Source organism: Petromyzon marinus, chromosome 40, assembly GCF_048934315.1.
Source record: "Petromyzon marinus isolate PM22_M1 ecotype Great Lakes invasive population chromosome 40, UKy_Petmar_22M1.pri1.0, whole genome shotgun sequence".
Classification (NCBI taxonomy): Eukaryota; Metazoa; Chordata; class Hyperoartia; order Petromyzontiformes; family Petromyzontidae; genus Petromyzon; species Petromyzon marinus.
This window is the reverse complement of record NC_133706.1, coordinates 1722052-1749646: the sequence shown is the minus strand read 5'-3', so window position 1 is coordinate 1749646 and position 27595 is coordinate 1722052. Positions and strand designations below refer to the sequence as shown.

General features: G+C 51.1%; 1 protein-coding gene across 1 annotated transcript; it reads left to right on the top strand.

The window, feature by feature from the left end:
• The first annotated feature begins 22 nt into the window (after nt 1–22).
• LOC116950678 (uncharacterized) lies at nt 23–26875 on the top strand. The gene is made up of 10 exons (XM_076072985.1): nt 23–35; nt 791–965; nt 3123–3250; nt 3882–13394; nt 13715–13831; nt 15732–15854; nt 17069–17227; nt 18352–18434; nt 20133–20277; nt 24379–26875. Exons 1-10 carry the CDS (start codon nt 23–25, stop codon nt 24546–24548), a joined length of 10626 nt encoding a protein of 3541 aa, XP_075929100.1. The 3' UTR covers nt 24549–26875.
• Nucleotides 26876–27595: the final 720 nt, after the last annotated feature.

The window sequence follows — 27595 nt, the reverse complement described above, 5'->3', positions numbered from 1 at the left end:
CGGTGATGCAGTGACCGCTTCGATGCCGTCACACGGCACGTGTGACGGCACAAGGCTGTGAGGACGGAGCGAACTAGGACGGTTGACTAAGTACGGTGCAAAAGAAGTTCAGGCTGAGTCGACCTAGGGGAGGCCCAGGACCGGTTCAGATAATCGTCACTGATGTTGGCCGTGAGCGGCAATCGAACTCGTGCCGCCGGGTTCGTAGCGCACCGCGCTAACCGCGACACTACCGCTCCCCATGTATACGTTCAGTCCGTTCTTCTATAACGCTGCGTGTTGCTTTCAGAACGCGAATTGGACGCAATGCGAAGAACGTATTTGGGAACACATCTTTTCATAACGCGGATGCGAATTGGGTGCCACGCGATTGAGTGAACGTAACTACGTCGCGCGAGTACGATTCAGCGGTTGTACGACGGCTGCCTCGGCGTAGCATCGCACGAGGCAGCGGGATACTGCTGGATGCTTCTAGACGCTCCCCACGCGCCTGCGTACGCATCTCACGTGTTACAGCGGACTGTGCTTTGCCCCTCTATTATTTATTATTTACCACACCGTGGTGTTCTTCAGGACCGCAACTGCCGCTTTGTTACAGGAGAACAGGCCGTACATTCGCAGGTGCTGCGGTTCACAGACACAGCCTCGCAGTCGCTTTCTCAGGAGTGGGGGGGGGGGTGATGCGGCCGTGCATTCTCCCAATTGAGTCAAATGATCGGGACGTCTCCCCCCCCCCCCCCCCGTGCGTGCGACGTGTGTCCCTGCGTGCCCCCCCCCCCCCCCCCGGCAGGCGTGGTCTTCCACTACCGCGCGGCCGCCGGCCGCTACGCGTTCACGCTGGCCGGGGCCCGCCGGGCCTGCGCCGAGCAGTCGGGGCGCCTCGCCTCCCCGGCCCAGCTCGCGGCAGCGCACAGCGGGGGGCTGCACCAGTGCGACGCCGGCTGGCTCTGTGACGGCACCGTCAGGTACTGCGCGCGTCCGCGCCTGCCTGGGGTGCCGCGCGCCCCCGGGCGGTGTTGTGGTACGGGGTCGGGGGGTTGGGATGAGCTGTGAACGTCATCAAGATCGTCGCCATCGTCGTCGTCGTCTGTCCCCTTCCGTCGGGTCGTGAGAGGTGATGGGGCTGAAAGCGTTTCCCTGCCGTGGTTCTCGTTCCGTAGCCAGCATCACTCCTGCGCTCAATCACAATCCTCTGTCTGCTCAATCTTTTGCAATCAACTATTTTTTTTGTTAATGTAAGCGGTTTTTTTTTACCAGGTAAGGCCCGCTGAGCGACGTAGATTTTTTTTTCCGAAGCGACCTGGCTTTCACCATTGATAGCTCAACGAAGTGGCTTATCACGTGGACATTTTTCACAGCCAAACACTCTTAAATGTTTGTTTGTTAAATGTGGAGGGGAAAACCGGACGGCCCGGAGAAACATCTACGCGACCACGCAGAGAACGCCCAAACACCAAATATACAGGAGGAGGTATCAGGGTCGGGATGAAACCCATGCCCTCCCATCTACCAGGCGAGGCAGGTAACATCTCACCACCGTGGTGAGATGTTACCCACCTACTCTGAATGCCTTCTCTTTCTTTACCCGTTATGAGTGCCTCGCTCAATCTCAATAATAGTTTTAGCGTCAAACTCGGACCTACATCTCACCTCTCGAGAAGGGTCCCTGCCGATACCCATCTGGCAGTCCGCCAACATTGGTTCAAGCATTGATCCTGACTCTGCCGATGAGACACTGAATGGCTACGATTACTTATGATTTACCATGTACCATGTAAAGCCCACAGAGCTGACGGTTATTTGGCAGAGGCGTCCGGGCCACGTGTGATAGCTCATCGACAGTGGCTCATATCATCATCATCATCACACGTGACAATGTATAGGAATAGGCAAATAATATGAACACACGTCTCTAAATGTGGAGGGCAAAACTGGAGGGACCCAGAGAAAAATCCACATCACCACCACGGGGAGAGAGAAAACAAGCAAACTCCAAACATATAAAAGGCATCGCCACGTCCTAGTGGGTGCCAGGCAAGGGGTCTGGGTCAGGTCCGTATTGGGTCACGTTGGGTTATTGCCAGATTCACACGCGGCCCCATGTATTGTATAAACATCGATTTAAGTTTAGCGCATACTTCATTATAAATTCATACTTTGACTTTATACGGATAAAGCTGCGTGTGTCACTTTGTCGCCAGTCGCTGCCTGCGCCGCTCACCTTCGTCGATTCCAAAGGCCAAACAGCGAACTAGAAGTGGGAATGTCACGGGGATGGTCAATGTTACCAGCGATTACATAGTTAATGCTCACAGGTTGCTAGTTTTTTTTATTTTACCTGGTAAAACCCACTGAGCTATACAGCTCTTTTTCAGAAGTGACCTGGCCACAAATGATAGCTCAAGAAAGTGGCTTATTATTGTCTGGAAATTTACAGCAGCCAAATATTATAAACGCACGTTTTTTTTAAATGTCGAGGGAAAAATCGGAGGACCCGGAGTAAATTCCACGCGATCATTGGGAGAGAGACACGCAAACTCCAAATATACAGCAGCAGCAGTCATCAGGGTGGGGATCGAACCCACGACCTCCTGTATACCAGGCGAGGTAGTTAACATCTCCTAGCCACCGTGATGATGATGATGATGAGAGAGAGACACGCAAACTCCAAATATACAGCAGCAGCAGCAGTAATCAGGGTGGGGATCGAACCCACGACCTCCTGTGTAGCAGGCGAGGTCGTGAACATCTCCTAGCCACCGTGATGATGATGATGAGAGAGAGACACGCATACTCCAAAAATACAGCAGCAGCAGTCATCAGGGTGGGGATCGAACCCACGACCTCCTGTGTAGCAGGCGAGGTTGTGAACACCTCGCCACCGTAGCAGCATCGCGCACAGCAGCAAACTGTAGAGCGGCAGCTGCCCGGTGCATGAAGTCTGTGTTCGAATCTGCGACGGCGTCGCCGCCGTTGCGCCACAAGCGACTCGAGGTGGCGCCGTGACTCGCGTGGCTCTGCTGCCCACGTGACTGCGTGTATCTGCGTGTGCGCGCGTGCGTGCGCGTGTGTGCGCGTGTGTGTGCGCGTGCATGTGTGCTTGCGTGTGTGCGTGCGTGCAGGTACCCAATCGTTGACCCGCGAGCCTCGTGCGAGGGCGACAAGAACGGATTCCCGGGCATCCGCTCGTATGGCGTCCGCGACCCGAGCGAGACCTACGACGCCTACTGCTATGCCGAGAAGCTTCAAGGTGAGCACGGCCGAGTGGGGCAAGGGTCACGTGCGGGCTGAAACACATACCTGTCCCTTTGTACGTATGTTGATCTTCTTTCCCACCGTACGTAGCCAACCGTGCTCGTTGGAGGTGCGAGGGAAGGACAACAAACTAAACAAAAAAAAGGAGTTCTAAATAAATGAGTTTTCAATCTAGATGATGTAAGAGTGCATAGCTCCAGCGGCTTCCTAATCTCGAAGGGAAGAGCGTTCCAGACGGCCACAGAAGCGCGTCTGAAAGCGCGCGATGCGGTGACCGTCATTGTTCGATGATTACTAGTGTACCTTTCCACGTGATAAGCCACTTCGCTGTGACAAGGTAACTTCTGAAAGAGAGCTACATCGCTCAGTGGGCCTTACCTGGTAATATTAAAAATAGTTGTTTAATAGTTCAGACTCAGCCTCGCATGAGTACCCGGTGCCACAGTGCCGGCCTTCGTCGGTGCTCGCTAACAGCACTTGCCCCAGCAGTTTTTTTTTATACAGCTCGGTTGGCGTCACCTGGTAAAATACAAATAAAAATATCGTGTGGCTTTAGTTAACCCCAGCGGCTGTCGAGCTGCGCCGTTCACGCGCGTCTCCTCCGCCCCGGCATGTGCTGGGCTCAGGCGAGGTGCTGCACGTGAGCGCCCCGGGCCGCTTCTCGCTGAGCGAGGCCCACCGGGCGTGCGCCGAGCACGGAGCCACCGCCAGCCTGGCCACCGTGGGGAGCCTGCAGCTCGCCCGCAAGGCCGGCCTGGACCGCTGCGACGCCGGCTGGCTCGCCGACGGCAGCGCGCGCTTCCCCGTCGTGCGACCAAGGCCCGGATGCGGCGGTGGCGGCGGCGGGCCCGGCGGCGTGCGTGCCGTGCATCGCCACGGCAACCACACGGGCTTCCCGGCGCCGGACTCACGCTACGCCGCGTACTGCCACGTGAGGCCTGCGGCGCTGGAGGAGCGGGCGTCGCCACCCGCAAGCGAGACGCACGACGCTGACATGTGTAGCTCGCCTCTGACCGGGACCGACTACTCCTCTGGCGTAGGGATCCTCGACTCACCTGCGATTGAGACCGACCATTCCTCTGGTGTAGAGATCCTCGACTCACCTGCGATTGAGACCGACTACTCCTTGGGCGTCGAGATTCGTGACTCAACTGCGACTGAAAATCTCGACTTCTCTGGAGTTGAAACCCACGACTCACCATTGGCCGAGATTCGTGGCTCACCTGTGACTGTGTTAGAGATTAATGGCTCACCTTTCCCACCTGTGGCTGAGACTCATGATGCATCACTGACCGAAGTTCATGAATCACCATTGACTGAGACTAACGACTCACCCATGACTGAATTATATGCTTTACCTGTCTTACCTGTGACTGAGATGTATGATGTACCCATGTTACCTGTGACTGAGGCACATGACTCACTTATGACGGAGACTTATGACTCACCTGTTATCAAGGTGTGTCAATCACCTTTGACTGAGACTCACAGTTCCTCCGGGGTAGAGATTCTTGAATCACCCGCAACTGAGACTCATGACTCACCCGACTCACCTGTGATTGAGACTCATGACTTGCCTGGAACTGAGACTTACAACTCACCTGACTCACCTATAACTGAGGCTGCTGAGTCGCCTGCGACTGAGACTCACGACTCACCTGTGACTGAGTCTCATAGTGCGCCTGACGTTCCTGTGACTGAGTATGACGACTCACCTCTCTCACCCGTGACCGACTTCCATGACTTACTTGCCACACCTGTAACCGAGACTCGCCCATCGTCCGACCTGCCCGTGACCGAGACGTACGACTCATCCGGCGCCGAAACTCACAACTCACCCGCGACCGCGGACCAGAGCACTGCCGCCCTTGACGTCCGCCACACGCCGGCCTACGAGACGTACGGCTCGCCTGCTGCCGGAACGCCGCCGCCGCCCGCGTCTGCCGCGCGCCCCTCGCCCGCCGTCGAGTGGCAGAAGGGCCCCGGTTTCGACCCGCGGACCGCCCCGCCCGTGACCGGGCCGCACGCCGCCGCGCCGCCCGGGGACCGCTGGGCGCAGGCGAGCGGCGCGCCGGTCGACGACGGGCCGCCACCGGCGGCCGTCATCGGCCCCGTTTGGGGTGGAGCGGACGGCCCAGCTGTGACGGGGGAGCAGCGCACGACTGGGACGGAGCACGGTTGGGCCGACGTGGAACGCGTTGCGCATCAGAGGAGCCACTGCGCCAATTCATTGGAGCAGACTGTGGTTGTAACTGAACACGGTTCAGCTGAGCTGCAACACAGCTCACCTGCAGTAGAGGAGAGTGAAGCTGTAGCTGAACAGAGCTCACCTGAGTTGGAACTCAGCTCACCTGCAATAGAGGAGAGTGAAGCTGTAGCTGAACAAAGCTCACCTGAGATGGAACTCAGCTCACCTGCAGTAGAGGAGAGTGAAGCTGTAGCTGAACAAAGCTCACCTGAGTTGGAACTCAGCCCACTTGCAGTAGAAGAGAGTGAAGCTGTAGCTGAACAAAGCTCACCTGAGATGGAACTCAGCCCACCTGCAGCAGAGGAGAGTGAAGCTAAAACTGAACACAGTTCACGATTGGTTGAGCAGACTCTTACTGTAACAGAACTCAGTCCAGCTGTAACAGAAACTATTTTACCGGCAACAAAGCATGGGACACCTGCAGTAGAAAACTGCCAACCTATTGTAGAGCCGGCTTCACCTTTAACCGAACAGACCCCCCCAATTGCAACTGAACACAGTTCAGGTATAACACAACACACCACACACGAAGCAGAACACAGCTCGCCTGAGATGGATAATGGCTCGCCTGAACACTTATCACCTGCATTAGAGAACTGCTCACCTTTGCTAGAATTAAGTCCACCTTTAATGGATCAATCCCCGGTGGAACTAGAACAGATCCCACCTGAGCCAGAACACATCTCACCTGAATCAGAACAAGTCCCACCTGATTCAGAACCTGAGTTAGAACAAGTCCCACCTGAACCAGAACACATTTTACCTGAGTCAGAACAAGTCCCGCCTGAGCTAGAACATATCTCACCTGAGCCAGAACAAGTCCCGCCTGAGTCAGAACCTGAGTTAGAACAAATCCCACCTGAACCAGAACACATTTTACCTGAGTCAGAACAAGTCCCACCTGAGCCAGAACATATCTCACCTGAGCCAGAACAAGTCCCACCTGAGCCAGAACATATCTCACCTGAGCCAGAACAAGTCCCACCTGAGTCAGAACCTGAGTTAGAACAAATCCCACCTGAACCAGAACACATTTTACCTGAGTCAGAACAAGTCCCACCTGAGCCAGAACATATCTCACCTGAGCCAGAACAAGTCCCACCTGAGTCAGAACCTGAGCCAGAACAAATCCCACCTGAACCAGAACACATTTTACCTGAGTCAGAACAAGTCCCACCTGAACCAGAACACATTTTACCTGAGTCAGAACAAGTCCCACCTGAGCCAGAACATATCTCACCTGAGTCAGAACAAGTCCCACCTGAGTCAGAACCTGAGTTAGAACAAGTCCTACCTGAACCAGAACACATTTTACCTGAGTCAGAACAAGTCCCACCTGAGCCAGAACATATCTCACCTGAGTCAGAACAAGTCCCGCCTGAGTCAGAACCTGAGTTAGAACAAATCCCTCCTGAGTTAAAACCTGGGGCAGAACAAAGCCCTCCTGAGTCAGAACTTGAGATGGAACAAATCCCTGGTGAGGCAGAACAAATCCCACCTGAAACAGAACACATCTCACCTGCATTAGAGGACTGCCATTATTTAATAGAACTCAATCAACCACCAACAGAACAACCCCTACTGGACATAGAACACAGCTCACCTGAGACAGAACACATGCTGCCAGAGATGGAACACATCTCACCTGTTTTAGAGGACTGTTCTCCTTACGTAGAACAAATCCCTGCTGAGTCAGAACTTGAGCCAGAACAAATCCCACCTGAGTCAGAACTTGAGGCAGAACAAATCCCTCTTGAGTCAGAACCTGAGGCAGAACAAATCCCTCTTGAGTCAGAACTTGAGGCAGAACAAATCCCTCCTGAGTTAGAACCTGAGGCAGAACAAATCCCTCCTGGGTCAGAACTTGAGACAGAACAAATCCCACCTGAGTCAGAACTTGAGGCAGAACAAATCCCTCCTGAGTCAGAACCTGAGGCAGAACAAATCCCTCCTAAGTCAGAACTTGAGGCAGAACAAATCCCTGCTGAGTCAGAACTTGAGCCAGAACAAATCCCTCCCGGGTCAGAACTTGAGACAGAACAAATCCCACCTGAGTCAGAACTTGAGGCAGAACAAATCCCTCTTGAGTCAGAACTTGAGGCAGAACAAATCCCTCCTGAGTTAGAACCTGAGGCAGAACAAATCCCTCCTGGGTTAGAACTTGAGACAGAACAAATCCCACCTGAGTCAGAACTTGAGGCAGAACAAATCCTTCCTGAGTCAGAACCTGAGGCAGAACAAATCCCTCCTGAGTCAGAACTTGAGGCAGAACAAATCCATCCTGAGTCAGAACTTGAGATGGAGGAAATCCCTCTTGAGTCAGAACCTGAGGCAGAACAAATTCCACCTGAGTCAGAACTTGAGGCAGAACAAATCCCTCCTGGGTCAGAACCTGAGGCAGAACAAATCCCTCCTGTGTCAGAACCTGAGGCAGAACAAATCCCTCCTGAGTCACAGCCTGAGGCAGAACAAATCCCTCCTGAGTCAGAACTTGAGGCAGAACAAATCCATCCTGAGTCAGAACTTGAGATGGAACAAATTCCTGCTGAGGCAGAACAAATCCCACCTGAAACAGAAAACATCTCACCTGCATTAGAGGACTGTCATTATTTAATAGAACTCAATCAACCACCAACAGAACAACCCCTACTGGACATAGAACACAGCTCACCTGAGACAGAACACATGCTACCAGAGATGGAACACATCTCACCTGTATCAGAGGACTGTTCTCCTTACATAGAACAAATCCCTGCTGAGTCAGAACCTGAGGCAGAACAAATCCCTGCTGAGTCAGAATCTGAGGCAGAACAAATCCCTGCTGAGTCAGAACCTGAGGCAGAACAAATCCCTCCTGAGTCAGAACCTGAGACAGAACAAATCCCTGCTGAGTCAGAATCTGAGGCAGAACAAATCCCTGCTGAGTCAGAATCTGAGGCAGAACAAATCCCACCTGAGTCAGAACCTGAGGCAAAACAAATCCCTCCTGAGTCAGAACCTGAGGCAGAACAAAGCCCTCCTGAGTCAGAACTTGAGGCAGAACAAATCCCTGCTGAGTCAGAGCCTGAGGCAGAACAAATCCCTGCTGAGTCAGAGCCTGAGGCAGAACAAATCCCACCTGAGTCAGAACCCGAGGCAGAACAAATCCCTCCTGAGTCAGAACCTGAGGCAGAACAAATCCCTGCTGAGTCAGAGCCTGAGGCAGAACATATCCCTTCTGAGTCAGAACTTGAGGCAGAACAAATCCCTCCTGAGTCAGAGCCTGAGGCAGAACAAATCCCTCCTGAGTCAGAACTTGAGGCAGAACAAATCCCTCCTGAGTCAGAACTTGAGGCAGAACAAATCCATCCTGAGTCAGAACTTGAGATAGAACAAATCCCTGGTGAGGCAGAACAAATCCCACCTGAAACAGGAAACATCTCACCTGCATTAGAGGACTGTCATTATTTAATAGCACTCAATCAACCACCAACAGAACAACCCCTACTGGACGTAGAACACAGCTCACCTGAGACAGAACACATGCTACCAGAGATGGAACACATCTCACCTGTATTAGAGGACTGTTCTCCTTACGTAGAACAAATCCCTGCTGAGTCAGAACCTGAGGCAGAACAAATCCCACCTGAGTCAGAACCTGAGGCAGAACAAGTCCCTCCTGAGTCAGAACCTGAGGCAGAACAAATCCCTCCTGAGTCAGAACTTGAGGCAGAACAAATCCCTCCTGAGTCCGAACCTGAGGCAGAACAAATCCCTCCTGAGCCAGAACCTGAGGCAGAACAAATCCCTGCTGAGTCAGAACTTGAGGCAGACCAAATCCTTCCTGAGCCAGAACCTGAGGCAGAACAAATCCCTCCTGAGTCAGAACCTGAGGCAGAACAAATCCCTGCTGAGTCAAAACCTGAGGCAGAACAAATCCCTGCTGAGTCAGAACCTGAGGCAGAACAAATCCCACCTGAGTCAGAACTTGAGGCAGAACAAATCCCACCTGAGTCAGAACCTGAGGCAGAACAAATCCCTGCTGAGTCAGAACCTGAGGCAGAACAAAGCCCTCCTGAGTCAGAACCTGAGGAAGAACAAATTCCTGCTGAGGCAGAACAAATCCCACCTGAAACAGAACACATCTCACCTGCATTAGAGGACTGTCATTATTTAATAGAACTCAATCAACCACTAACAGAACAACCCCTACTGGACGTAGAACACAGCTCACCTGAGACAGAACACATGCTACCAGAGATGGAACACATCTCACCTGTATCAGAGGACTGTTCTCCTTACGTAGAACAAATCCCTGCTGAGTCAGAGCCTGAGGCAGAACAAATCCCTCTTGAGTCAGAGCCTGAGGCAGAACAAATCCCTGCTGAGTCAGAGCCTGAGGCAGAACAAATCCCTCTTGAGTCAGAACCTGAGTCAGAACAAATCCCTGCTGAGTCAGAACCTGAGGCAGAACAAATCCCTCTTGAGTTAGAGCCTGAGGCAGAACAAATCCCTCCTGAGTCAGAACTTGAGGCAGAACAAATCCATCCTGGGTCAGAACTTGAGACAGAACAAATCCCACCTGAGTCAGAACTTGAGGCAAAACAAATCCCTGCTGAGTCAGCACTTGAGGCAGAACAAATCCCTGCTGAGTCAGAACTTGAGGCAGAACAAATCCCACCTGAGTCAGAACCTGAGGCAGAACAAATCCCTGCTGAGTCAGACCTTGAGGCAGAACAAATCCCTGCTGAGTCAGACCTTGAGGCAGAACAAATCCCTGCTGAGTCAGAACTTGAGGCAGAACAAATCCCTCCTGAGTCAGAGCCTGAGGCAGAACAAATCCCTGCTGAGTCAGACCTTGAGGCAGAACAAATCCCTGCTGAGTCAGAACCTGAGGCAGAACAAATGCCTCCTGAGTCAGATCCTGAGGCAGAACAAATCCCTGCTGAGTCAGAACCTGAGGCAGAACAAATCCCTGCTGAGTCAGAACCTGAGGCAGAACAAATCCCTCCTGAGTCACAGCCTGAGGCAGAACAAATCCCTGCTGAGTCAGAACCTGAGGCAGAACAAATCCATCCTGAGTCAGAACTTGAAGCAGAACAAATCCCTGCTGAGTCAGAACCTGAGGCAGAACAAATCCCTCCTGAGTCAGAACTTGAGGCAGAACAAATCCCTGCTGAGTCAGAACCTGAGGCAGAACAAATCCCTCCTGAGTGCAAAACTCAGATAGAAGAAATCCCTGCTGTGTCAGAACAAGTTCCCCCTGAGACAGAACAATTCCCTTCTGAGTCAGAACACATCTCACCTGTATCAGAGGACTGTTCTCCCTACATAGAACAAACCACACTTGAAATGGAACAAATCCCACCTGCGCCAGAACAATTCATACCTGAGCCAGAAGACATATCATCTGAGCAAGAACAAATCCCACCTAAGTCAGAACCTGAGGCGGACCAAATCCTTCCCGTGTCAGAACCTGAGGCAGAACAAATCCCTCCTGTGTCAGAACCTGAGGCAGAACAAATCCCTCCTGTGTCAGAACTTGAGGCAGAACAAATCCCTCCCGTGTCAGAACCTGAGGCAGAACAAATCCCTCCTGTGTCAGAACCTCAGGCAGAACAAATCCCTCCTGTGTCAGAACCTGAAGCTGAACAAATCCCTCCTGAGTTAGAACTTGAGTCAGATAAAATCCCACCTGAGTCAGAACTTGAATCAGAACAAATCCCTCCTGAGTCAGAACTTGATTCAGATACAATCCCACCTGAATCAGAACTTGAGTCAAAATACATCGCACCTGAAACAGAACAAATCCCACCTGAGTCACAACTTGAGTCAGAACACATCCCATCTGAGCCAGAACCTGAATTACAACACATATCACCTAAATTGGAGGACTGTCATCACATAATAGAACATAGAACAGACCTCCATCAACCTTTAACAGAACAACCCCCACTTGAGACAGGACACATCTCACCTGAAACAGAACAGACCTCGCACGAGTCAGAACACTTTTCACCTGAATTGGAGGACTGTCATCATTTAATAGAGTTCAATCAACCTTTAACAGAACAAGCCCCACTTGAAATGGAACACATTTCCCCTGAGTCAGAACCTGAGGCAGAACAAGTCATACCTGAGTCAGAAACTGAGGCAGAACAAGTCATACCTGAGTCAGAACCTGAGGCAGAACAAGTCATACCTGAGTCAGAACCTGAGGCAGAACAAGTCATACCTGAGTCAGAACCTGAGGCAGAACAAGTCATACCTGAGTCAGAAACTGAGGCAGAACAAGTCACACCCAAGTCTGAATTCATATCACCAGAGGCAGAACAAACGCCATCTGAGCCAGAACATATCTCGCCTGAACCAGAACACATCTTGCCTGAGTCGGAACAAGTCCCACATGAACCAGAACTTGAGTCAGAACAAGTCCCATTTGAGCCAGAACAAATCCCTCCTGAGTCAGAACCTGAGGCAGAACAAGTCACACCCGAGTCAGAACCTGAGGCAGAAAACATCTCACCTGAACCAGAACAAATCCCTCCCGAGTCAGAACCTGAGGCAGAACAAGTCACACCCGAGTCAGAACCTGAGGCAGAAAACATCTCACCTGAACCAGAACAAATCCCTCCCGAGTCAGAACCGGAGGCAGAACAAGTCACACCCGACTCTGAATTAATCTCACCTGAGGCAGAACAAACTCCATCTGAGTTAGAATACATCTCGCCTGAGGAAGAATATATCCCACCTGTAACCCCGGCACTTGTGGAGGACACCCGGCTCACTTCGGCAGACCCCACACCGCCCATGACTTCCCCACCCATGCACAGGTGTGCTGTACCCAGCACACCTGCACCCGGTGACCCCCGTGCCCATGGAGACGAGGAGCATGGCGATGTAGGTCCCAATGGTGGCATCGACTGTGATTACGGTGGTTATGGCGACGGCGGTGGTGGTGACGCCGAAGGAGACGATCGCGGTGTTGATGCTTATGGTGAAATTGAGTGTGACGACGAGGACCATGGAGAAGGTGACCGTGGCGATGGTGACCATGGCAACGAGGATCACGGTGAAGTGGAATGCGGTAATATCAACTGCGAGGACCTTGGCGGGTCTGGCATTGGTGTCAACGGTGATGGCGACCATGGAGACGGTGGCGATGTTGATGGAGAGGTTGACCACATAGACAACGAGCATGTTGATGAAGAAGTTGACCACATAGACACTGAACACGTTGATGAAGAAGTTGACCACATAGACACTGAACACGTTGATGAAGGTGATCATGTCGATGGAGATGTGGACCACGTCGACACTGAAAGTGTACCTGAAGAGGTTGATGATGTTGATGGGGATGTTGAACAGGTTGAGGAAGAAGTTGACCACTCTGACGAAGTCGACAAGGTTGACGGAGAAGTTGACCACGTCGAAGAGGACGTTGGCGACGGTCGTGCTGGCGAGCGTCCAGAAGAGCCCAGCCATCCTGCCCACGGCGACCACGGCGACCACGGCGAGAGCGACTGCGACGACACGGATGCCCACGCCGGCCCCGAGCGCCACCGGGACATCCCGGTGAAGGGCGGTGGCGGCAGCCTCTTTGAGGTGAACGGTGCGGAGGTGGCCCGCCAGCGTTATCTGGACAACATGCTCCCGCCGAGCGTCAACCACCAGCCTCGGCCGCGTCGCCCAAACACGCCAGGCTCACCGTGGCCGCCCCACCAGGGTGGGCCATGGGCCTGGCTCAGCGGGTTCCACCCCTGGGCGCTGGCGCCACAGCACCATGGGGATCACGTGTTCCATGGGGGGCACGTGTTCCATGGGGGGCACGTGTTTCATGGGGGGCACGTGTTCCCACAAGTGGACTGGGCAGCTGAAGTTCCAGACCAGGGGCAGCCCATCGTGCCTGAAGGTGCGTGTGTATGTGTGTGTGTGTGCGTTGTGTTCTCGCTAACAGCACTTGCCCCAACAGTCTGTTAAGGATATACGTGGGGGTTCCCGCTCACAGCCAACACTAGCAACAACATGAGGCTGAGTCCCCTAGGTCGACTCAGCCTCAAATGAGTACCTGGTGCGGTGTGTAAACATCGCCACTCAGGAGCCAAAGGCGGCTGGGCGTGATGCTGGCCACCCACCCCCTCGTGTGCTGTGCTGGCCTTCATAGGTGCTCACAAACAGCGTTTGCCCCAAAAGTCTGTTAAGGCTACACGGGGATCTTTGTCTTTGTTGCAGGTAACCCGGGGCCTTGTGCTGCATCCCCGTGCCAGAACGGGGGCTCATGCTCCCCCCGCGGGGACCTCTTTGTGTGCGAGTGTCCACCGGGGTTCACCGGAGACTCCTGTGAGATCGGTGAGTGCCTCTCCGCATCTCCGGGCAGACAACGCTCCACCATCGCTACACCAACGCTCCACCAACACTCCACCAACGCTCCACCAACGCTCCACCAACGCTCCACCAACGCCAGCCGACTTTTGTTTATTTTCTGTTTGCGTTTCATCCTTTCTCAAAATTTAAAAACCAACCCTCCACTCTCTGGGGTATAACAGTGGGAGAGAGAGGTGGCGTGGATAAAATACTAATTTGGATAAGCTAAAACAGTACGGGAAGTCCTCAGTTTACGAACCTAATTAGTTCCCAAGATCCGTTTGTAAGTCGAGGACTGTCTTAAATGTAGGGTATACAAAGTAGTTATTGTTGTATAATGGGTTTGAAGACAAAATAGGGAAATCAATTTTTTGTTTTTTTACTTCGTGTGTGTCTACGTCACTCACAACAACGAGCGGAGCGCTGGGCGGCTAAAACACGGCGAGTTAGCACAGCGGGGAGCACAGGTGATGCACGACCTGTCAATCATCACGGGTGATGTATGACCTGTCAATAATCACAGGTGATGCACCACCTGTCAATCATCACAGGTGATGCACCACCTGTCAATCATCACAGGTGATGCACCACCTGTCAGTCATCACAGGTGATGCACCACCTGTCAATCATCACAGGTGATGCACCACCTGTCAATCATCACAGGTGATGCACCACCTGTCAATCATCACAGGTGATGCACCACCTGTCAATCATCACAGGTGATGCACCACCTGTCAATCATCACAGGTGATGCACCACCTGTCAATCATCACAGATGATGTACCTGTCAGTCATCACAGGTGATGTACCACCTGTCAATCATCACAGGTGATGCACCACCTGTCAGTCATCACAGGTGATGCACCACCTGTCAATCATCACAGGTGATGCACCACCTGTCAATCATCACAGGTGATGCACCTGTCAATCATCACAGGTGATGCACCACCTGTCAGTCATCACAGGTGATGCACCACCTGTCAGTCATCACAGGTGATGCACCACCTGTCAGTCATCACAGGTGATGCACCACCTGTCAGTCATCACAGGTGATGCACCACCTGTCAATCATCACAGGTGATGCACCACCTGTCAATCATCACAGGTGATGTACCACCTGTCAATCATCACAGATGATGTACCTGTCAGTCATCACAGGTGATGCACCACCTGTCAGTCATCACAGGTGATGCACCACCTGTCAGTCATCACAGGTGATGCACCACCTGTCAATCATCACAGGTGATGCACCACCTGTCAATCATCACAGGTGATGCACCACCTGTCAATCATCACAGGTGATGTACCATCTGTCAATCATAACAGGTGATGTACCTGTTAGTCATCACAGGTGATGTACCACCTGTCAATCATCACAGGTGATGTACCACCTGTCAATCATCACAGGTGATGCACCACCTGTCAATCATCACAGGCAGTCATCACACCTGGTCTGTGCCGTGAAGCTGCCAGCAAGCATTCGACACTTCACGATGCCTCACAGTGCACATAGCCTGGCACAAGCGCTGTGGTGACGTCACCGCTACTGTGGGAGAACAACAACAGCTGCTGTTGTTGTTGTCTGCGTGTGTGGGGGGGGAGGGATGGCGCATCGGTTAGTTCGATTGTCAGCCACGGCTAATGGCAATTATCGAGGTCGACTTAGCCCGAAACGAATACCTGTACAATATATAACTAGGGAGACAAAGGCGGTCAGGCATTTTATTTGTTGTTTTCATATCCCTGCACCACTTCCTCGTGCAGCGGGCCGCCCCTAATAGGTGCTCGCTAACAACATGTCCCCGCAACAGCCTGCATGCATAGCGAACGAGCTAAGGGATCGCTGTGTTTTGTCTGTGCGCTGGCTGGCGGGCACGTGACGCAGGCGTGGACCAGTGTCTGCCGGAGCCGTGCCATCACGGGGCCACGTGCGTGGAGTCCCCGGGGGGAGCCGCCACCTTCAGCTGCCTCTGCCTGCCCAGCTACCACGGACGACTCTGCGAGCTCGGTACGGTCCTGGGACCCCATCGTCAACATCGCCGTCGTGGCGATGACAGCCAGAGGCGGATTTAGAGCCTTCCCCGTTGTGTGTCTGTGTGTGTCTGTGTGCTTGTGTCTGTGTGTGTCTGTGTCTGTCTGTGTGTCTGTCTGTGTGTCTGTGTGCGTGTGTCTGTGTGCCTGTGTGCGTGTGTCTGTGTGTGTCTGTGTCTCTGTGTGCGTGTGTCTGTGTGTGTCTGTGTCTTCGTGTGCTTGTGTCTGTGTCTCTGTGTGCTTGTGTCTGTGTGTCTGTGTCTCTGTGTGTGTCTGTCTGTGTGTCTGTGTGTGTGTCTGTGTCTCTGTGTGCGTGTCTGTCTCCGTGTGCTTGTGTCTGTGTGTCTGTGTGTGCTTGTGTGTGTCTGTGTCTCCGTGTGCTTGTGTCTGTGTGTCTGTGTGTGCTTGTGTGTGTCTGTGTCTCCGTGTGCTTGTGTCTGTGTGTGTTCACGCGCGCATGTCTGGGGAGCGGTGGTGTAGTGGTTAGCGCCACGCAGCACTATGAACCAGGCGACCCGCTCATGGCCAACACCAGTGACGATTATCTGAACCGGTCCTGGGCCTCCCCTAGATCGACTCAGCCTCAAATGAGTACCTTGCTGCGGTGTGTAAACATCGCCACTGGGGAGACAAAGGCGGCCGGGCGTGGTGTTGGCCACCCACCCCCTCGTGTGCCGTGCCGGCCTTCATAGGTGTTTGTTAACATCACTTGCCCCTACAGTCTGCTCAGGCTATACGGGGGATCCTTTGTATTTTGCTGTGTTTTTTGTCTTTCTGTGTGTGTGGGAATGTATCTTTGTGTGCCTCCGTGCATGCTTGTGTTTGTATCTGTCCGCGTGTGCATGCACGTTGCCGTGCATAGCTGCGTCTAGGCGTGTGCCCGTGACGCGTGTGCGTGTCTGCGTGAAATGCATTCCGCTTAAAGAGCCAGTTGCCGACCGCTGTGCCAGACTAATCACCATACCCGTTCATAATCTATACCGTGAACCTGTGGGACTCTGCCTTCTTTATACTCCATACTACCAGACTCTGGTATTCATTACCTACCTCTATCTGATGAGTGATTTCCAGGTTCATTTTCTAATTTGGCTAATTATATCTCCGTCTCACGTGTTCGCGCTTGCGTGCGCGTGCCCTTGCGCCCGCGCGTGTGCACATCTGCATCTGCGCGCGCACGTGCTCCCACCGCAGACTCTGCGAGCTGCCCCGCCGGGTGGCGCAAGTTCCGCTCGCAGTGCTACCGCCACGAGGGGCGCCTCCGCTCCTGGGCGGAGGCAGAGGCCGCCTGCCGCGCCCGCGGGGCTCACCTCGCCAGCATCAACTCGCCCGAGGAGCACGTCTTCATCACCGGTGTGGCCGCATCCCCCGAACCCCCCCTACCGCTGACCCTCCCCCATAACTCCCCCCCCCCCCCAACGCCACCACGCAACCATCCAAAGTCCCGTCAGTGAGCTCCTCCGGCAAGCGAGGCTGCCTTGGCTGGGTCACATATCCCGCATGCCCAGCCACCGCATGCCCAAGCAGTTTCTGTTTGGCTGGTGCAGCCCCACACCGGTGCAGCCTGTGATGGATTCAGCTTCAGATGCAATAATAAATGTGGTATTGTGGTTCTTGTGCTTGAGAGGTTAGTCCAATGTTCTTCATTTGCAAGGCCCGCGGGCCACTGGTGGCCTTTAGTGCGGCCCCTGCCGTGCGGCCCCCGGCAATACACACGGAGTAAAAACACCACCCCATCATCATCATCGTGCTGCTGTCAAACCCAACAATAGTTTCAAATGTGTGGCGGCCCTCACACTGATGATGTCCTATCGGCGAAAGTGCCCCCCCTCTGAACATTAGTGAAGAACACTGGCTTCGTCATTGCTTTACAGGTTAGTAGATAATACAGCCTCATGTGAAAGTGGATATTGACAAACCAGCCACACTAAACATGACCAATGGGATATCTTTGACCCATCTGATGCAAAACTTAAGTCTAATCCAACACAAAAGCCTTGTATCATTAAATTTTAATACAGAAGCCCTGGAGCCATCCAATACAGAGTTGTTGTCACGTCATACACAGAGCTTATCACACCGGTTTGATTCATAGATTTAAACAAATCCACTCATCATTTATAACGTCAACCTGGAAAATTGTGTGCTCTTTTAAAATACCACGCATTTGCTGTTCGCAATTAACCAATTCATGACCTCTTCTCAATTCTAACCGAGCTGCAGCTAGAAATGGTTCGATTCATAATGTTGAACAATTCTACTAGTTTCTAACATTAATCTGGCTAATTGCGTGCCCTAATGTTGTTGTTTAAACACCGCAAGTTGTGGGCCACCAATCGGTGACCTCTCCTGCATTGTGACGAAGCTGTCATAATGATTGCGGCGTCTGCCTGCACGGGCACGCAGCGCCGCCGCAAGAGACAACGGCACGCGCACGGACGTCGCTGAGAGTGTGCTTCTGGTTAAACCTCTCCCAGGTCTCGCCGATGACTACCAGTGGATTGGACTCAACGACCGGGCCGTTGAGCGCGATTTCGTGTGGAGCGACGGCCTACCGCTGGTATGCCGAAACCGCCAAGCCTGGCGCCCGCCGCTCACTTCCGCCGAGCCAGTTTGTGCCAAGCCGACACGGTCCGCCTACGGCTTTCGGGGTTATCGCACAGGGGGGGGGGGGGTACCGCCAACTGCTCCTGCTTTAGAGCGGAGGACAAAGATGCGACGGCATCGCCGTTCAGAGGCGTAAGTGCGCCGGGGGGCGGAGTTGTGGCCTCGAGTCGTACGCGTGACGATAAGCCGCGACTAGCCTTCCTTTATCGGAAGAGTTACTGACGCAAGGTCTTCCACCTATCATGAAAGAAATCGCAGTCAGCAGGACAAGAGTCAGGAGCGGAAAGGAGTTGACATTATACTTAAAACTTTTCACAGTCATCAGATAGAGGTGGGTAATGAATTCCAGAGTCTGGTAGTATGGAGTATAAAGAAGGCAGAGTCCCACAGGTTCACGGTATAGATTATGAACGGGTATGGTGATTAGTCTGGCACAGCGGTCGGCAACTGGCTCTTTAAGTACTGCGTCGTGACGTTATTTATTAAGGATCCCTCTCATATTCTTGGTTCTTCCGGTAAAGTCACGTTGAAGGGAAACAATAAAATAATATATATAAAACATATATTCTTTTATTGTTTCCCTTCAACGTGACTTTACCGAAAGAACCAAGAATATTAATCACTGCAGTCAAGAAAGCTTTAAATCAAAAGATCCCTCTCATGTTCACCAGAGTGCATTGTGGCTCTTGAAATATTGAGGTCTATTTTACCGAATAAAAAAAAATGGCTCTTCTTGTCATTTTCGTTGCTGACCCCCTGGCCCAGCGGGGTGTGATATGGGAGGATCTTAAGTTCAAGGAGGTATCAGCACAGAGCGTGGAGGAGGGAGTAGAGCACCCTGTATGGCAGGGTCGGTAAGGGAAAGCAATTGGGACAGCGGTAAGTAGAGAGGGGAGGGGTATGCGTAGTGGTCAACGATGTCGGAGCCTTCTGAAGAACACCAACTATAGAAGTACGCTCATTCATTGGCTGCTAGCACCTTGATATAGAGAGGACCGCAGAGCTTGGAGGGAGGGAAGTTTGGCGCCAGCTCACCACTTGGCTGCTGCCTTCCCGTTTGTGGTTCCTCGTGGCACCCCTGTGAGTCGTTCTCTCTCTCTTTGAGAGTGAGCGAGTACCATGCAGCGCATTACCAGTTAATAATAATAATTACACTGATTTCCAATATGCACGTCAAAAATTCAGCCGGGTGTGTGCAGGTCAGTGACCCATCAAATATTTACGCGCACGGCATACCATTCGATATGTTAACTAACTCGCCTGGTATACAGGAGATTGTGGGTTTCATCCCGACCCTGAGTGTTATCCTTGCGGTCGCGTGGATTTTGCTCCGGGTTCTCTGGACTTTTCCTCCATAATTAGAAAAATGCTTTTAGAGAATTTGGCTGCTATGAATTTCCGCATGATGAGCCACTTCGTTGAGCTATAATTTGTGGCCAGGTCGCTTCTGAAAAAGAGGTATATAGCTCAGTCGGTCTTATCTGGTAAAATAAAAATAGGTAATAGTGAAAGAGTTTCCCTCTTTCTTTGTCTCCGGTCTATCAGCTCCTTCAGTGGGGAATTAAAACCTGCCAATATGACACCTCTTTGGAGCTCTGACCACCAACATGCAATGAGCACATGCGTGTGTCTCGCCTGTGTGCTCGGTGAGGTCTACGAGAGCTGGCGGTCTGAGCAGCCGGACGGGGCAGCACCAGGCGGCGAGAACTGCGTGGTGATGATCTGGCATGAGGGCGGCAAGTGGAACGATGTGTCTTGCTCGTACCTGTTCACCTCCACCTGCAAGAAAGAGCCCGGTGGGTGGATGCGTGTGTGAGTGTGTGTATCACTAACAGTGGGGAGCGGTGGTGCAGTGGTTAGGGCGCTGTGCTATAAACCTGGCGACCCGGGTTCGATTCCTGCTCACGGCCAACATCGGTGACGATTATCTGAACCGGTCCTGGGCCTCCCTGAGGTTGACTCAGCCCCAAATGAGTACCTGGTGCGGTGTGTAAACATCGCCACTAGGGAGACAAAGGCGGTCGGGCGTGGTGTTGGCCACCCACTCCCTCGTGTGCCGTGCCGGCCTTTATGGGTGCTTGCTAACAGCACTTGCCCCTACAGTCTGTTAAGGCTATACGGGGGATCTTTGTTTTTACCACTAACAGTGGGGAGCGGTAGTGTAGCGGTGAGCGCGCTGCGCTATGAACCCGACGACCCAAGTTCGATTCCCGCTCACGGTCAACACCAGTGACGATTATCTGAATCGGCCCTAGGTCTCCCCTAGGCCGACTCAGCCTCAAATGAGTACCGAGTGCGCTGTATAAACATCGCCACTAGGAAGACAAAGGCAATCAGGAGTGGTGTTGGCCAGCCACCTCCTCCTGTGCCGTTGCCGGCTTTAATAGGTGCTCGCAAACAGCACTTGGTCCACCAGACTCCTAAAGGCTATAATGGAGATTCTTTGTCATCGTTGTTTCGTGAGCTGCTCAGGATCATTGCATATTGCTATCACGGTAAACTTCACCATCATAACTATGATAATTTACTACCAAATAGCCCAAACTGCGCCCTAACTTGGAAGCTAAGTCGGGGCTGCACCTTGTCAGCACTTGGAAGGGGCGACGACTCGGCAACTTGGGGTTGCCACATTCTTGGGGTTGCCACATTCTTGGGGTTACCACATTCTTAGAGCCAGGGGCTGCGAGGTGACCAGGAGATGGCACTGCACGAATGCTGAATGTCACCGCCACATACGTGCGGGTTATTTCCAGGTACTCCAATTACCTCCTGCATTCTAAATACTCACAAATAAAATTAAACCAACATATTGTTCCAGTACATGATTTAAAAAAAAGTAATTGAGACTCTTTGAGGTTTAGTTGGGTAAACATCGCATTCATATTATTATCATCATTACCATTCATATGATTTACAACCACCGCCGTCACCAATGATAAACTACCAACACAATCATCGTCAGTTTAACACGTAGGCTTTCGCGACCAATATTATTCATAATAAAGGTTTTTGGGTTAGATCGCGTTTATTTATAAATGTGTCGTAACCCTCCACCACCCGACACGGCCAATCAGCAAAGAAAAGTGTCACGTTGACAAAAGACAAATAATTCACTACTTCAGCCCACCGGTGTGTTGAAGAGTTAATCCACATTTACAGTTTGAGTACGACGTTTCGCTGGTAAATACTTCCAGCATCATCGGGCAATTCGCCAGAATGGTAAAGCCCTCGCTTGCTCCCGGTTTTATATAGAGCAGAAGAGTGACGTCATCACTTAACTCATCAGGTGCAGTGATTAGAGGCGGAGGGGGGGGTAATGTAAATATATAATCGATTAGTAATCAGTCATTGGTTATGATTAGTAATGAGTTGTAGATTAGTAATTCTTTAAATCAAAATGTAATGTGTATTATTTAATAATACGCTTCCAGGCCGCACTGAGCCGGTAGCTGTCAGAGCGAGGAACAAGAATAACTTTAATCGCTCTGACAGCTACCGGCTCAGTGCGGCCTGGAAGCGTATTATTAAATAATACACATTACATTTTGATTTAAAGAATTACTAATCTACAACTCATTACTAATCATAACCAATGACTGATTACTAATCGATTATATAATTACATTACCCCCCCCTCCGCCTCTAATCACTGCACCTGATGAGTTAAGTGATGACGTCACTCTTCTGCTCTATATAAAACCGGGAGCAAGCGAGGGCTTTACCATTCTGGCGAATTGCCCGATGATGCTGGAAGTATTTACCAGCGAAACGTCGTACTCAAACTGTAAATGTGGATTAACTCTTCAACACACCGGTGGGCTGAAGTAGTGAATTATTTGTCTTTTGTCAACGTGACACTTTTCTTTGCTGATTGGCCGTGTCGGGTGGTGGAGGGTTACGACACATTTATAAATAAACGCGATCTAACCCAAAAACCTTTATTATGAACAATCATCGTCATCGCCATTCCATTAAGTGGGTTTATTGTAAACGAAGGAGTCTGTCTACCTGTTGCACTCTAGCAAATGCTGCGCTTATTCACAGTATTCAATCATCACGGTATTCAATCATCCTGTATTATTTAGTTTCGCGGCAGACGAGGACCCTTGTTTAACAGATACGGAGTCCTCAGCTATATACACCACTGGCAGTTCAGCAGCCATCATCAGTTCAAGCAAGCCTGACTCTGCTCATGAGACACTGAATGTCAATAAATGGTGCGCAGTTTACTTAGCGTTGAACCAATGGTGTTGAAATGATGCACTCCCAGAAGGCCGTGGCTGACCTTTGGTTTTTTTCTACGTGCAGGGAGAGAGAGAGAAATGTGAAAGAGGCGTATCGCCAACTTATGTATTTACGGTGTTCGTTGGTGCCAGGGGCCCGGTGGCTGGAAGGTCGCCCTCTCCTGCCCGACCCATGGTCGTGCATGTCCGGGGGGCGGTACTGTGGTTGTAAAACGAAACAGAAACGAAATAAAAACGTTTATTATGTAAACTCAACAATGTTTATTTTACCAGGCAAAGCCCTATGAGCTATACAGCCCTTTTTCAGAAGTGACTTCGCAATCACAAATGATTGCTCAACCAAGTGGCTTATCATCGTGTGGAAATTTATTGCGGACAAATAGTCTAAACACGTGTTGTTGACTCTAAATGTGGAGGGGAAAACCGGAGCACCCGGAGAAAAATCCACGCGACCATGGGGAGAGAGACACGCAAACTCCAAATATACAGCAGGTGTCAGGGTCAGGATCAAACCCCCTCCTGTATACCAGGCAAGGTAGTTAACATCTCTTCACAGTGCGCAGGGGACTTCGCCCTTGGCTTACATAACACTGACATTAACACGTCTCTTACTTTCTCATCTAAGTCAATTTTAACGAATTCGTATTTTCACTTCCGGTGTTTTATGTAACCACCCGCTGAATGTTTAGGCCATGTGACAATCGATTGGAACAACCATTTCACCCCAATTGACAAGGGGCAATCATTTGTGCGGTGACGCGGCCTTGGTGGGAGCACTTTGAGAGGTTCGCGGTTCGAATCCAGCGGTTGCCCTGGTTAATGCTGCGGTGTGTGTATTAACTATCACAATACCACGTGCCGGCTGCTTCACAGTGAATGTTAAAGATCCCCTGACAAGAGTAGGCCCATTGCGTGCTGGCTTCATGGGTCCAAATTGAGAAAATTCGAAAAAAATACCCCGCAAATTACTAATTTGGGATTATACATTGCAATCATTGTCCCTTTATGGCAGTCTAATGCCCCAGGTCACTCTTGACAATTAGACTATCCCGGTCTCTTGAGTTTTTACCCGGTAAAACAAAACCAACCTCCAATCATAGCCAAACCCCCTCCAAAGTGTAAAAAAATAAGAATAGGTTTTACACATGAATCATGCCTGCATTAACCACATGAACTTGTGTGGTTAATGCAGGCATCACTCCTTGCAAAAGGTTTCTATTTGGTGTTTGAACGTCTTAACACCTGTTTTATTGCCAGAAAGGGTAAAACCTATTCTTATTTTTTCATACTTTCATACTGGCAAAAAAGGTCTCTCCAAAGTGGCCTAGTAACTGCATTTTCTGTGCATTGTGTACAGGTCAATCCACTGATGGATAAGTGCTCAATCACAGGATGGTGAAGGTGGGGAGCATACATGCCAGAGCATGGTGTATGATGTTTTTCCTTGCTGCCCTGTCCTCTGTTGTCCACAAAGTAGCCTTGCAGCAGCCTACGACACATGTTCTATAAGCGGTGGTCACACAAGCAAACACTACCCAAGCCCAAGCTGAACCATCGGCGACCGTGCACCAAATTCCCACGATGCCGCTCACTGCTTGGCACGTGATTCTCCCCCCCCCCCCCCGCTCTGCTCGTTCCACCGTTGGCACGTAGATCACAGACGAGGGCGGAAGGAACGGTCGGCCCCCCAGCAGCGCCTTCGCCGTGCTCCAGACAGAACGCGGCCGCGCAAGGCCTCTCGCCACCACAATCACCGCCATCACCTCCACGAGCACCACCACGGCGGTTGCAGACACACACACAACAGAAAGGACGCGGACTGACGGCGCCGTGGGCTGCCAAGCGGTGGCACCGAGTCCGATCGCGAGGCTGGGGGAGGATGGTGCTAATTTCGCGTCGTCGGTGGCAAGGGCGTGAGCAGCTGTGGCTCGTGGTTCCGGTTTGAGGAGGTGGCAGCCTTCATCCTGGGGTTTCCACTCTTGGTTAATGTGTGCAGGCTTAGTCGAGCAGGCGAAACGAATGCGGTGGCTTCATCAGAACGCCCTCCATCAGACACAACTGCATTGACATCCATACAGCTTCCCAGGAGGAGGCTTGGTCTATTGGAATCCACACACCGGTGCTGTATTATTTATTATAATACTCTGAATTTCAGAATGCCGAGTAGTTGTACACGACCTGCGAGCGTCACCTGGAAGTGAAAAGCCTGAAAATAAGTTTGTGTAGCTTTCTCGAACTGGAGCCACATGCACTGACAGACGTGAGACTATGCGGGTTAGGGAAGGTTTGTCTTGTCCGCTGTTCTTTTTTTTATTTTAAAATATATCATTTGCTACCCCATGCCTGCAGAGCATGGCTTATTGTGGGTTTAACTTGGCAGCTCACATGCAGTCCCTAGTCCATGCAGTTGCCTCAAAATTGCCGCAATAGCCGCAGGAAAAAGGTGAAATGGGCTCGATGTGTTCACGAGGTCCAACCGTGCCATGCCCACTGAGCACGTGTTTAACATCAGATAAATAAGAGAGCCAAATAGTAACATCAAATTTAATAATCCACATACACTGTATTGTCTGCAGAAATCCAATCTATCTTCAACTAGTCCATACTTCAAAGTCCAAAAGAATAGAATTTCATAAAGTTCTGAGTCAGGGACAATTTTTTTAATCGAAAAACAAAAACGAATACTCAACTTAGACTTTGTACAAATATCTCAAGTCGTGCTATACTGTCAGCTGTTCTGCTTATTGTATTCTATATACTTCATGTTAAAAGACTATGACATTTTATCGTGAACGAAACAATATGTACAATTTTCCAAACAACACACACAGTCTCTTGTGCCCAGGTTGGCTGAGCGGGGGATACAATGATTCCCCCCCCCTCCATCTCCAAACTGAGCTTAAAGGACTGCACGTGGGTAGAAGAGTGTGGCTGGCAGGGAGGGCCCTTTTAGTGCCACTGCACTTAACATGTCTGGAAACTTGTTGGTTTTTCAGAACACTGTGTGGATAACGTGTTAACAAACTTATGGTGTAACAAACACAATCTAGCTCTAGATTACAGCCATTTACATCTGCCAAGTCCTTGACAGTTACTGTATGATGAGTACAAAGATTCAAAGTAAAAAAAATATGTATAATTTAATAAAGCTCCAAGCATATTCCAATTTCTGTGAATGATGACCCCTCTCGGTAGAGACCCGAAGTTGTAATCAAAATAATTATGTATATGAAGCAATTGGCGGGACCCCGGGGTCCCATCACTGCCCCGGCCGGGGTGGGAAAAACCGCGTAGCGACACGAGTCTTGCCTTACCGACAACAAAACTAGTGTCAATCGATTGGCCTCGTCGAGAGCTACTCGGGGCACTAAGTTTCGCAAAAAGTTGAAAAATTACATAAACACGTTAAATTCACTGCGGGAGCGGGGTCGCCTTGGCAAAGAAGCCGAGGATCGACGGCTGACCGGAGGGTGTCGTTGCCGCGCGCGACCGCGGCGGACGCCCCCCGGGGCTTGCGTTTGGCCGGTGGGGTGGCGCCCATCGTGTTGATCGCCACCTGCTGGCGCTTGTTGGCGCGAGTCTGGGCGGGCGGCGCGTTGCTGTCGGGATCACGAGTGGGCGGACTGAAAAATAATAATTATTGACCTGATTTTTGCGGGACCCCAGGGTCCCGCCAAATGATTCATATGCCCTTTATGTATAAATACAATAATGTATTCACATTTGTTGTGCTGTCCATTATATAGTATATGTATGTGTGAAATGTATTTACTCATTTACGGTGCTATATTATATTTAAATTGTTTTATGCCTTATTTTTTAGAGGTACACATATAAGTGCACCACCAAAACATCACCTGTTTTAAACTTTGTCCACCATCATGTCCACTCTGACAACCAACATGTCAACTCTCATCACCAACATGTCAGCTCTCACCACCAACATGTCAGCTCTAACCACCAACATGTCAGTTCTGACCACCAACATGTCAGTTCTGACCACCAACATGTCAGTTCTGACCACCAACATGTCAGTTCTGACCACCAACATGTCAGTTCTGACCACCAACTTGTCTGTGGCGTAGAAAGTGACAAAGTGTTTGCTGTTTTTAAAATATGCTGTTGCAAAATAAACTGAATCTAAATCTCATTCGACTTGTTAATATTCATTTATTGGTGTGCATTTGCGTGAATTCCTTTTAAGCCAGTGACCAAATCCCCCGGAACGGCGCTTGACGTCGTTAAATCTCAGAACCGTAGGATATTGAAAGTGTTTCGCTAGGTGGCCACCATGCATAACAGGCGTTACAGGTTACGGGGGTCAACGTGGGCAGCAGAGAGAAGTACAGCAAGACATTGTTGTATTGTACCGCTATGCCCCCCCCGCCACGTCTCATCAGTGTAAAGCAAGGGTGAACCCACAGGACCACGAGGCGATATGTTAGCGACCTCACCTGGTCTACAGGAGGTCGTGGGTTCGACCCTGACGCCTGCTGCTGCTGCTGTATATTTGGAGTTTGCGTCTCTCTCTCTCTACCCGTGCTATTATGGATTTTTCTCCGGGTCCTCCGGGTTTTCCGTCCACATTTAGAATCAACATCACGCGTTTAGAGTATTTGGCTGCTATACATTTCCACATGATAAGCCATCTTCGTTGAGCTATCATTCGTGGCCAGGTCGCTTTTAAAACAGAGCTACGTAGCTCCGTGGGTCTTGCCTGGCAAAATAAAACATTTAGGAGTTAAAATAATAGTGGGAGCCCTTAGCTCCTATGCCCACAGTGGATTGACTGAATGGCTCTTATCAATGACATATTAAACTAATACATTCTTCAGGTGTAACTTAAACTGTATTTTTCATGGTCGCAGTT

Coding starts and splice junctions, on each gene's coding strand:
- LOC116950678 (XM_076072985.1), top strand. Junction 13,832..15,731: donor CGGAGACTCCTGTGAGATCG/GTGAGTGCCTCT, acceptor CACGTGACGCAG/GCGTGGACCAGTGTCTGCCG. Junction 20,278..24,378: donor CACCTGCAAGAAAGAGCCCG/GTGGGTGGATGC, acceptor GTTGGCACGTAG/ATCACAGACGAGGGCGGAAG.